The sequence below is a fragment of the Chelonoidis abingdonii genome, chromosome 8, assembly GCF_003597395.2.
Source record: "Chelonoidis abingdonii isolate Lonesome George chromosome 8, CheloAbing_2.0, whole genome shotgun sequence".
NCBI classification, from domain to species: Eukaryota; Metazoa; Chordata; order Testudines; family Testudinidae; genus Chelonoidis; species Chelonoidis abingdonii.
Window position 1 is genome coordinate 23,914,071 of NC_133776.1, and position 12,298 is coordinate 23,926,368.

A 12,298-nucleotide genomic window follows, 5' to 3' on the forward strand; every position below is an offset into this window, starting at 1 on the left:
ATGTCCATTTGTTCTACTCTTGCTCTCATGTGGCTGAGCATCTATGAAAAAAGTTGAGACATGCTACACATTTCTGATGCTGATTCGTTCTCTCTGCTTTTTATTTAATTACCTTTCTTGCAACACAACATTACCTCTCTCTGATCAACTCAGTTGTCTACAATAACTACCGACACTTCTTGATTCCTTCACAAACCATCTCTATCACCTCCACATGTCCTCCCTCTCAGAACAGGACCTCAAACAATTCTTTCAAGAAGAAAACCAATATCATCTAGAGATAACTCCCCTTCTCCTCTCTTCTAGCTACTCTTTCCTTCTCCTAACGTGCCACTGCCTCTGTAGTGTCTCTGCTGCTAACCTTTCACCAAATCCCATATCCCCTGCCAACTCCTGACTTCTCTTGCTCCTTCTGTTATCCAGTCCTCCCTCCCCACCGCCCATATCCCCATCCAAATATGTGGATCCTTTCAGGCAGGCTACTACATTCCCTCTCCTAAAATAAAACTCCCTGGACCCATCCTATGCCTACAAATACTATCACACCTTCCCGTAACATCCAAACTTTTTGACTAATCCTACTAAGTCTTCAGATTCTGGTCATCTGGGGAAGCTGGATTGTAAATCACCCCTTTTGTTCACTTAAATGTATTTCCATGTGGAGTCTGAGAGCTTAATTCTGGTCTCAGTTAAACCAGTGTAAACCAGGAGTAACTCCCGTTTAAATTAACTGGGTACGTCTACAGTGCACCTGGGAGGGTATGATTGCAACACATGTAGACACCGAAGCTAGCTTTGATTTAACTAGATACTGAACACAGACCACACTAATCTCCTTGATTTAGGATCTGAACAACTCAACTCTGTAATATACCTAAAGTGTTTCCTTTAATTAAAACATAGCATCTTAACACCCAGGAACGTTCTGACTCTTCATGACTTTCTTGTGTACATCAAAATACCCTAAACTACTTTTCCAGTTTCTTTAAGCAGCAGAAGTTTTTAAACTCTGTATTGTAGAAAGGGATGAACTTGAAAAAAAAATAAAGTAGTGATACTTTCCCAAACTCTTCCTACTAGACACAAAAAATAGATGCTACTCAAAGACTGTGCTGATGTTTAAAATATGATCACATATGCTCTGTTGGACTCATCAAGCTTTGCTCCCCCTTAGTATAATTCAGATACATTCTTGGGCAAGGCATAGAAACATATATAGGACCCCCAGTCTCTCAATTATTTGACACCAGAATCTAAGCTCTCTATATAAAAAATATATATATCCCTCTCTCATGACTGCAAAGAAAACCTGACCTGAGTGATGATAATACAGTAAAGTCTGAAGAGTCAAATAGACAATGTCTATTAAAGTGAGGATCCACAGCCAATAGATCCAGAGAGAAAGCCATCTGGCCATTCACACACTACCAGAGCCAGTCAAGCCCTCGCTATGTGTGGAAGGCTTGGATGTCCTTCCTGGCTCTACAGATTGTCTCCTGTTTCTTGGGGTTCAGATGCCCCCTGAGGTGGGCTCTGCTCTTCCCCTCAGGCTTTTTGGCTCCATGAATTAGATTGGAGGGTATGTGTGGAAATGGTTTGTTATCTCTAAAATGCCACCCACTCATGGCATCAAAATGAAATATTCTCTCAGCAAATTGTGTAAATCATCATCCTACTCCTTTCTTACATGATTTGTTCATAAATGAAATACTTAACAATGCTGACATTTAAATCATCATCACTGATCATCTGAATGAGAGTGTTCACAAAGGGGTTTAATGCAGTTTAACTAATGTGCTTTAAATTCACACCGTTAGCTAATTTGAATGAATTTCTCTGAGTGTCCCCATATAGACAAGCCCTGAGTTACCATGTTAGAGACATTTCACACCTTCTATCGTTTCAGAATCTCTGCAGAGTCAGAGTAACTGATGCCATCATAAGTCCCAGGGACTTTTTTTAAAAAGATGAATGCTGAGATTCTGGCAAACAAGATAGCAACCAATATGTTGCAACCTAATCCAATACAAGCCTCTCACTGAAGGGGGATAAAAAAAGAGAAGACTGCAATTTTGCATCATACTTTAAAATCTGTTGAAAACTTTAATGGCTGCTGTAGCTGATGCTGGAACTAGTAGGATTCTGAGCTTATGTGGATTGGAAGACCTACTGCTCAGTCAAAAGTCTGGATTTCTTGAAATAATGATCTTGTGCATAAAAAACTACCCTCTTATGATGGAGAAAATCACAAAAACATGAAAGCCAAACTTGAGGCAGTAAAGATATTTTCCTAAGTATTTCTTTCATCTCTGAAGAGATTCCAACGTAGAACTGATTCTAAAGTTGTTTCAGAACTTCTGAATGTTGGGCAAGATGTATTAATTTCTCATTCACTAATATCATCAGGTGAATTCAATCAATTCAGTTCTTGAAGATGACTGTCTAAAATCATTGAACATAATGCAGTGTTTGCTACGGAAACTGGTCTTATGGGAAGCTTCCTTTGAATCTACATAAAACTTTAACCCAGCAAGGTGTGTAACTTAACTTTGGAGGATTTGGAAGGAATACTCTTTCCAGAAAAATCAGATGTTTACTAAAGCATTATCCCCAGGGCAATATGATTACAGGTAGATAAAAAGTATCACTATATAGCCCATACGAGAATTCTAAATAAAGCATTACGTTAATTTAGCCAGACTAATGGAAATATACAGTTCAGTATGACACATTCTAGCTCTTCTCTGGTAATACGCCTGCATGACTGTACACTGTTGCTCATCTATCCTCAGTTCAGGATCAACCATAGAGCAGTCCAGGTGGCTGGTTATATAAATCATCTGGAACTGTGATATTCTTTCTTCATTTTCAAGAATGTTGTAGTGTAACAAATGAAGTATATAACAGCAGCAGTGTAGATACAGTTCACCAAAAGGTAAATATTCAAAGCACTGAGCAGGAATTTCAAACACAAATCCTATTTGTTAACAGAGCACTGTGCATAACACCTGCTCTTATGGTTGTTGTTTCTATAAAGAGTACTGTTTAGCCATCCTTTTCTTAGTAGCAACAGGTTGTTGATTTGGACTTTACTGGGACCATGCTTTTAAAAATGAGTGTTTAACTTTAGACTCCAAAATCCATGTTTAAGTACCTAAATAAGTGGCCTGATATTCAAAATTTCTGAGTGCACACAACAGTTCCCATTAACTATAGAAGGAACTGCTGGGTTTTCAGACCTTTTGAATATCAGGCTACTTACTCAGGCACCTAAATATGGTTTCAGGAACCTAACTGGAGGAAATCATTTTTTTTTTTTTTTTAACCAGCTTGGCTCTTAGTCTTTTAATGACTGCTGATGAAGAAGGTAGAAAAAGTTATCTATTTCTTCTGCATCTGAGTCTTCTCCAAGCCACTATAGGAGCTGAAAGGATTGCTCCTACTTTACTAAAACTATAGTGTCCAACCAACGTCCTGGTCAAAGCTAGATTCATCTACCCCCAGGGTCTCATCGACTCTACACTTGAATCATCACGAGAAAAGTTTCAAAGAGGTTTTCAGTCTCACCTTGCATGAGAGGAAGAGAGATTACTTGAACTTGAGCTGGCACATGGCAGAGACTTATATTACCACAAGAATGCCAACTGCAAGGCAAAATTTTGAAAACTTTCTTCTACTAATTTAGTGTTTCCAGATTACTACGGCCCCATACATTGGGTAATACCTCAATCCACCCTACTCTCGTCAAATGCCAGAAAAAATAAATGGACCCTGCAGGGTACCCTGAATCTCATCAAAGCTGGGCTATTCTATGCCATGGAGGAAGGACATTCCAGAGTTACAGGGCCCTTATGAAAAATACTCTGCCAGCCGCTTTTGCTCTATTAAATCAAGGGAGATCTAGCATCACTGTCTCTGCTGACCGCAATTCTGGCAATATATGTTGGGGATAGAGGCAATTTCTCAGGTAGGTTGGGCTTGGGCCAATTGGGGTTTTATAGGTTAAAATCAACACTTTTTAATCTACCCAGAATCTCACATGGTGATCTATTAAATCTATTTATTTCAGAAATTTAAAAAGTGACATTTTCTCAAGGGGAGACTTTCAAAGGCATATATGGCACTTAGGTGTCTACCTCCCATTGAAAGTCATCACAGATAGTTGTCCAAGTCTAGCCCATGCATTAGTATTGGCCATTATTTACGTAAAGTCACATTGTTTACAATGTTTTGCTCTTCACTGCCTTCAGATCAAAATACTGAGCAATCTTTTTATTCTCATAGGATTTTAAATTCTTTTTATTATATACAATAAAAAACACAAAAGTCACAAGACCTGATCCTCCATTGTTCTGCACCTCACATGCCCATTTATACCAGTGCAAAGTGGGTGTGAAATGTTAACATTCCTAGCAGAAACACTTGCTCAGCTTCCTGGTTTATCAATGTTCTGCAGACAGCCAGTCTGCATGTTCACATCTAAGTATCTATTTAACATGCCACACTGAGAGTTTAATACATCGCTTAAATAAAAACCATAGACTTCAAAGTGGTTCAGCCACCTGCAGTGTACTGTTGAGCTGCAAGGCCAAGCAGGAGGCGGCAGTATTCTGCTTTGAAGTTTGGTTGTCCATGAAGCACTGTTGAGTTATCAAGTTTTACTTTCACTTAAAACACTTTTAAAATGCCCCCAATTTAGATATTTCAAGTAAAGCAAAACTAAAAAAAAAACCAAAAAAACAAAAACATGTGCCCAGATGCCTACCAAACACAGTTGAGCACTGGAAAGGCTGGAGGAGGCATTAGTGTTACTCACTTCAAAAGTGGCTGAATGTGCTGATATAGAGGTGGTGATACCTTTTATTGGCTATATCCTTAGCTTCATCTCATTTGGATACAATGAGTATTAGCTATATTGAAATATTGGGAGAGTAGATGTGCTACTTTTATAACAAGCTCACACAGTGTATCTGGATAAAATAATTAGAAAATTAACATAAAAGAAAAAGATTTCCGTCAGATGTAATGAGTGCTCAGTACACTTTGAAGTGAAAAAAGCTTAGCATTCATTTTACATTAAAAAAAATTCCAAACAGATCATTAAACCAAGAAGTTTATGCTCGCCTCCTCTCTTTCATACTCTCCACTTCACACCTTCTATCGTGCTGTTCCCTTTCTAGGAACAGTCTCCAGTTTCTTATAGGAGATAAGAACAGAGAGGTAAATGGGAGCAGAAGTTTCTAGGGGCTTTAAGGGAAAGACAAAGAGCTTTAATTTGATGTGCTAAAAGAAAGGAAGAAAATTAATGGAGTCAAGGAGGGGTTTTAAATGTGCTTGTAGTGACAGGAGAAGAAGATGAATTTAGCAGTGACATTTTAGATAGACTGGAGTGGGGGAAAGAGATGAAAAGAAGCAGAGAAGAGGTCGTTACAAAAATCAAAACTAGAGAAAAACCAGGGAGTGCACAATGACTTCAGCAGAGGAGACAATGTGGAAAGGGTGGGTGTGGGTGACATTAAAAAAGGCAGGTGAGACTGCATTTAGGCCATGGGTACATTGGAGAGTTGAGCGCTGGTGGTGGGTTTACAGCGCTACAACTTAGTAACTGTCCACACCTGCAAGGCACATCCAGCGCTGCAACTCTCTGGCTGCAGCGCTGGCTGTACACCTGGTCTGCTTGGGGTATAACGATTGCAGCGCTGGTGATGCAGCGCTGCTCGTCAAGTGAGGCCCCCAAAAGCACTATAATTGGCCTCCAGGGTATTAGGAGGTATCCCAGAATGCCTGTTCACAACAAACAGGAAGAGTGGCTGAACTCCGGGCACCCCGGAGCTGCTTATCTAAAAAACAAACACAGCTCCTGTTTGCTCGAGCCAGCGAGCGGAGGCAGGCAGGGGAATTGCTTTGGAATGTTCACAGCTGTTTGCTTGAGGAGAGAAGCCACACGGCAGGGGGGGCGGGGGTCTGTGTTGAGCAGCTGCTTATGTGGTCTGAAGGCTATTTAGGAGTGCATAATTTGCATTTAGTGAATAAGAGAGGGGTGGGAGAAGGGGTCAAAACTTTTAAAATGATTGAAGGTAGGTGCTGTGTATCTTCCAGTCCTTAGAACTTGCAAGGCAGGGAGCTGACAACAGTGTCAGCTCCAAAAATCCATTCTCTCTGTCTCCCCAATGCTTCCTGTGACACTCCACCCTGCCCCCCTCTTTTGAAAAGCATGTTGCAGCCACTTGAATGCTGGGATAGCTGCCCACAATGCACCACTCCCAACAGCACTGCAAATGCTGCAAATGTGGTCACACTGCAGTGCTGGTAGCTGTCAGTGTGGCCACACTGCAGCGCTTTCCCTACACAGCTGTACGAAGACAGCTGTAACTCCCAGCGCTGTACAGCTGTAAGTGTAGCCATACCCTTAGAAAGAGACTGGGTATGGGAGCATGAAGAGGGAAGTCAGAGTAAACTGAGCCTGGGAGATGGAAGGATAAGAATTGAAGCATTTGGAGATGAGTCAAGATAGACAGGACTTGTCTACGGCTAGTAAAGTTAGGATGTATAATTCACCATTTGTGCAGTTCAGTCCACAAAAGCTTCTATTGTTGATATTGATTAGACAGGAGTTCCCACTCCTCTAGTCACTCTCTGATCCCAAGTATCCGGGGGTAGCCATGTTAGTCTGCATCCACAAAAACAACAAGGAATCTGGTGGCACCTTAAAGACTATTCAAGTCCAAATTAATGGTCTTTAATTTGCAAATGGATATTAGTGCTGCAGGTTCTCTTTGAAGTCTGTTTCTGAAGCTTTTTTGTTCAAATATGGCTACTTTTAAATCTGTTATAGAATGTCCAGGAAGACTGAAGTGTTCTACTGGCTTTTGTATGTTATCATTCCTGATGTCCAATTTGTGTCCATTTATTATTTTACGTAGAGACTGTCCCATTTGGCCAATGTACATTGCAGAGGGGCACTGCTGGCACATGATGGCATATATTACATTAGTAGATGTGCAGGTGAATGAGCCCCTGATGGTGTGGCTGATGTAGTTGGATTCTCTGACGGTGTTGTTAAAGTAGATATGGGGACAGAGTAGACAATGAGGTTTGTTACTAGGATTGGTTCCTGTAGTGTTTCTGTGGTGTGGTGTGTAGTTGCTGGTGAGTATTTGCTTCAGGTTTGGGGGCTGTCTGTAAGTGAGGACTGGCCTGCCTCCCAAGGTCTGCGAGAGTGAGGGATCATTTTCCAGGACAGGTTGTAGATCACTGATGATGTGCTAGAGAGGTTTTATCTGGGGGCTGTATGTGATGGCCAGTGGGGTTCTGTTATTTTCCTTGTTTGGCCTGTCCTGTAGTAGGTGACTTCTGGGTACTGTCTCACTCTGGCAATCTGTTTCCTCAATTCTCCAAGTGGGTATTGTAGTTTTGAATGGGGACTGGGAATGGGTGGCTCAGTACAAAAGCAACTTTAGCTCTCCCAGAATTGACACCTCCTCCTCAATTATTGGGAGTGTACTACATCCACCCTGATTGACTTGGCCCTATCTTCACTGGTTCTCCACTTGTAAGGTAACTCCCTTCTCTTTATGTGTCAGTATAATAATGCCTGCATCTGTAATTTTCACTCCATGCATCTGAAGAAGTGGGTTTTTTACCCATGAAAGCTTATGCCCAAATAAATCTGTTAGTTTTTAAGGTGCCACTGGACTCCTTGTTTATCTGATCCCAGCCTCCTCCCCAAACTCCACATTCAACCCTTTCCTAATCCAATTCTTCCTTCCCTTTATTTCTTTTCAGATTAGCTATAGTATCAATGCCAGTGCCTTACAACAGTTCTTTGCCAGAGCCTTGCTACTATACCTCACTGTGAGCTAACCACATTCTAATCCTTCACTGAGAGGATCTCTTATCCCAAGTTTTCAGCCTGTGTATATCACTGATTCTAGGACAATCTGTCTCAAACACAACCCCTTTGGCAACTAGAATACTATCTATATGTAGGCACCAGATTATCATTTGCAGGGGGCACAAGATGATCAAAGGCTAACCTAGGAAAATATATATGTATGTACATATATGTATATACACACACACACTCACCCTTAGATCAGATATCCACCCTGAAATCTAATTAAAATATACTGTGTATAGTCAAAAATCTGTCACAACTCAGAAGTCACCCATATGGTATAGGAAAATAATAATAAAACATCCAGGAAAAAGTATATACTGACGCTTTAATTTTTTAAAAATAATAATTTCTTAAACAGCAGCATCTTTCAAAACTTGAGGATCAGGTTCCAAGATAAGTGATATGTCAAAAACAAATAAGCTGACAGTTTCAGAAAAGTAAAACCCTTTAGTATATATTTTATACTTAAACCAACATAAAATATCTGCTGCATATATTACTTTTAGTACCTCATTTTAATTGGAACCACAGGAGAAAGCTTTTTGCTAATAATTTTTTCTGAGAAATGGGGATACCCCATCAAAGTAGAAGTGTGGAATACCATTTAAGGTTCCTTTATATAAGTTCAGGTTGGCTTTGTCACAGAACTTGAAGATGTATCACCAAATAATGGAAAGAGACACAATCGAAGTACATTTCTTTTGAACCTGATCCTGCAAACCTTGTACAAAATTCCCATTGGTAGTCTACCACTGGATAAAGGCCTTCAGCCTGAAAGTGCACAGAGCTACCACTGAGTTGGAGTGATTGGTATCATGACATAGTACAGAGTAACTGCACAAGTAAACTGGACTAATTATTGGACATCTTATGTTAGTCATACAATATATTCTGAGATAAACAATGTTACTGTTTTATGTTAATTGACTGCAATCATTTCGCTAACTGTGGTCGCTGCCTCACAGAGCTGGCTGGTCACATGGTATTAGCTCTTCTACTTGTTACCAAATACCAAGTTGTTTTAAAAGACAGCTTCAAAAAAACCATTAAATAATTTCCTGCCATTTCTGTAGTTGCCACAGGAATATTGTGTGGTTGTTATTGAGAGGTGGAGGTGGTCTGTGTGACTGAATTGGAGGTCGACTGACCATGACATACCCCCTATTAAGATGCGGTCCAACCCTAGAGAAAATATGAGAACCCCCAAGGAACCTGTTCCTTATGGAATTATTATTGCCAGTTTAATAAAAACTGTTTATCTTGCTGATAAATAAAAAACTACATTACCTTCTTCCTTTATCTTTTTCGCTTCTTCTTCACTTCTTTCTTTAGCTTTCAATGCTTCATCTGCTTTTGCTAAAAATAAAAAATACATATGAGTTATTTATACTTGTTTTAATTACATTTGTATAATAAAACAGAACCCTCCTGAGGGCTGAAGTTCACTTTCAGATTAATTTCTGCAGCTCCCATTAAAGTCAATGTGCATTTGAAGCAGAATTTGGCCTTTAATTTTTTTTTTATTAAGATCAGTACTGTTAACCAGTATCATAACTGACAATTTGTAAGGTGAAAGGAAATGACAAAGTGGCAGAATATTAAAAAAAACACAAACCAATTTACTAATATAGTAGTAAATTACAATTTCTTTGGAAGGAAAAGCCATATTTCCAATATTCAGATTGTATGTAAGATTTCAAATATAGGATGTCTGGACTATCTATGTCACAGTATCAAATTAGGTAGTATATTTTTTTCATTGCAAATCACAGCAGCAGTACTTTATTCATGTTATGATAGCATTCTCTAAAAAGAGCCTTTTCCCCTCTATAAGCCTCTTTCCTTATTACTTAATTATCTACTAGTTGCTCAACTGCAGGGGTTTTCAAACACTTTACTACAGATGTTAAAGAAGATTAAAAATATACAGCACAGTAACAAGGGACTATCAATATACTCTGTAAATTAATTAAATTTCTGTTCTAGCACATCATTTATTCCAAAGCATTAATGTCTCAAAGGAGCCATTCTCTTTTATTGCCATCTCACTGCCTGATGAGTGAACTAAGTGAGAATAAGTCTCTAATAGCATTATACTTGATGAAATATTAAGTTTTTAAAAGTACCGCCTTATCAAAAGAAAAGGAACCCAAATAACAAGAATAAGACTTCAGATCAGACCTTCCTATACAATAAAGCTACTGTAAACTGTGGTATAGAACAATATTCATTTTATTCAGTTTTTCAGGTACTATTTCTATTACCTACTGAATCAACCTATAATTTACTAATATAAACGTTCAGCTTAAGAAGTGGGTATGCAGAAAATGAATGCCACAAGATTATCTTTTTCAAAGTCTGATGTATCTTCACAGTCTGCTACATATTCTTAAAAATATACACAACTTAAATACTAGTGTTATGAAATGATAAAAGCAATTACACAGACGTTTCCATTTACAAGCTTTTATACACACTTAGACTACATTTAAAGTAATGAAATATTAAAACTTTTCTGCTAGTGAATATCATTGCAAGAATCTATTAAATTAGATAATAAAAACAAACCACTAGCAACGCTAAAGACTTTTACTTCATTTACACTTTATTTTCTCTGGTAGAAGGACACAGATAATAGAAATTCTATTTAAATTCAATTTTGGTTATATGTGTAATTGTAGCTATACCCCTTGAGTCATGTAAAATGCTCAGCTTATGTTTCTTTCAAATTATCCCGCTCAGATTCACATTCTACTCCTTACAACCATCTTCAATATGTATTAGCAGAGCTCATTAGACTGAAATTTAATAATGCAAACATCAGGTGGATTTCAAGAACCTCCATTATCAGCACAAGATGGATTGCTTATATACCTCTTGGGCCAACCGGGCACAATTTAGATTCAATAAACTACCATGCCTAAATTTGATTTATCTATTCCACTATGCTAGTTTGTTCTTCCTTACTGATCCAATTCATTGGATTTTTTAAAAAATGGTTATCTGAGGAAAAAAAGCTTAAAGAAACTGCAACAGTTTACTATATCATAGCAAAATATGCATTTTAGCAAAATTAACTTTACACTGTCAATTTTCAAGCTTTCTAACTATACATGGTTGCAAGCACGGTTTTTTAAAAATGTCATTTAACAGATATAGAAGTTTCCTTTACAGTCTTGGCTGATTACATGGACAATGTTACAGCTTAGTAAGTATTATAAGCATAGTCATATATCCTAAAATACTCATCAACAATCATTTCACTTAGCCCTTAACAGTCACAGAGGTCTATGAAGTTACACAATCAATAGCAGTTGCTAAAGCCTGTGTGTTGCTTTGAGGATCGCTCAAACATTTAAATTCTGTATTAGTCGACATGTATTGAACTTCACTTCAACTTCTTGACTCCTTTTCTCATTTACATGGGGTCCAATGTGCCCATGGTTCTTTGTCATTCCTTTCAGTCCATGGCATGGGTTTACAGATCTTGGCATTTCAGTCCTTTTCTATTCAAACTTTTCTTGAGTGTTTCCATTGTACCCTCTGTCTCCCATGTCCTTTCTTGCCTCCCCTCCCCCATCATGTTTTCTTTACTTGTCGTTCTTCTCCCATCTTCTCACATGTCCAGCCCACCTCAAACATGCACTCTCCAGCTCATCTATCACTTAGAGTCCCAAGTTCATCTTCCCCTTCATTTCTTCCAGGGACACTCAACCTACCCTTCACTGGCCTTCCATTTTCCTCAGTACGTTGTTTTCTATTACCTGTATGTTCTTGCCTTCCATCTCTACAAGACCCACTGTTGTCAAACTGTACAGCAGACAGGGACAGACACATGCAGCATACACTTTTCCTTTCAGTTTGTTATTTAATTGCCAGTCTTACAGTACTCCTGCCACCTTTTTCTCTGCCACCCAGTCACCTTGGGTGCACATTCTACAGGTCTCTCTCTGAAGGCACTAAGGATACTCTCTAAGGTCTGGTCTACATACCGAATTTAGCAGCGTTAAACCGAATGAACCCTGCACCCGTCCACACAATGAAGCCCTTTATATCGCTATAAAGGGCTCTTATGACCGATATCTGTATTCCTCCCCGACGAGGGGAGTAGAGTTCAAATCAGTATTGCCATTTTGGAATAGGGTTAGTGTGGCCGCAATTCGACAGTATTGGCCTCTGGGGGCTATCCCACAGTGCACCATTGTGACCGCTCTGGACAACAATCTGGAGACGGATGCACTGGCCAGGTAGACAGGAAAAGCCCTGCGAACTTTTGAATTTCATTTCCTGTTTGCCCAGCGTGGAGAGCTGATCAGCACAGGTAACTATGCAGTCTGAGAATCAAAGAGCTCCAGCATGGACCGCATGGGAGGTACTGGATCTGTCGCTATATGGGGA

The 12,298-nt window shown here is 39.2% G+C and overlaps 1 protein-coding gene across 1 annotated transcript in view; it reads right to left on the reverse strand.

Moving 5' to 3' along the window:
• The window catches only part of RSRC1 (arginine and serine rich coiled-coil 1), a 341,170-nt gene that overhangs the window by 63,222 nt on the left and 265,650 nt on the right, over window positions 1–12,298 (reverse strand). The window contains exon 7 of the mRNA XM_032805529.2: window positions 9,188–9,256. Coding sequence (XP_032661420.1) covers window positions 9,188–9,256 — 69 coding nt within the window. The remainder of the gene's footprint in view (window positions 1–9,187; window positions 9,257–12,298) is intronic.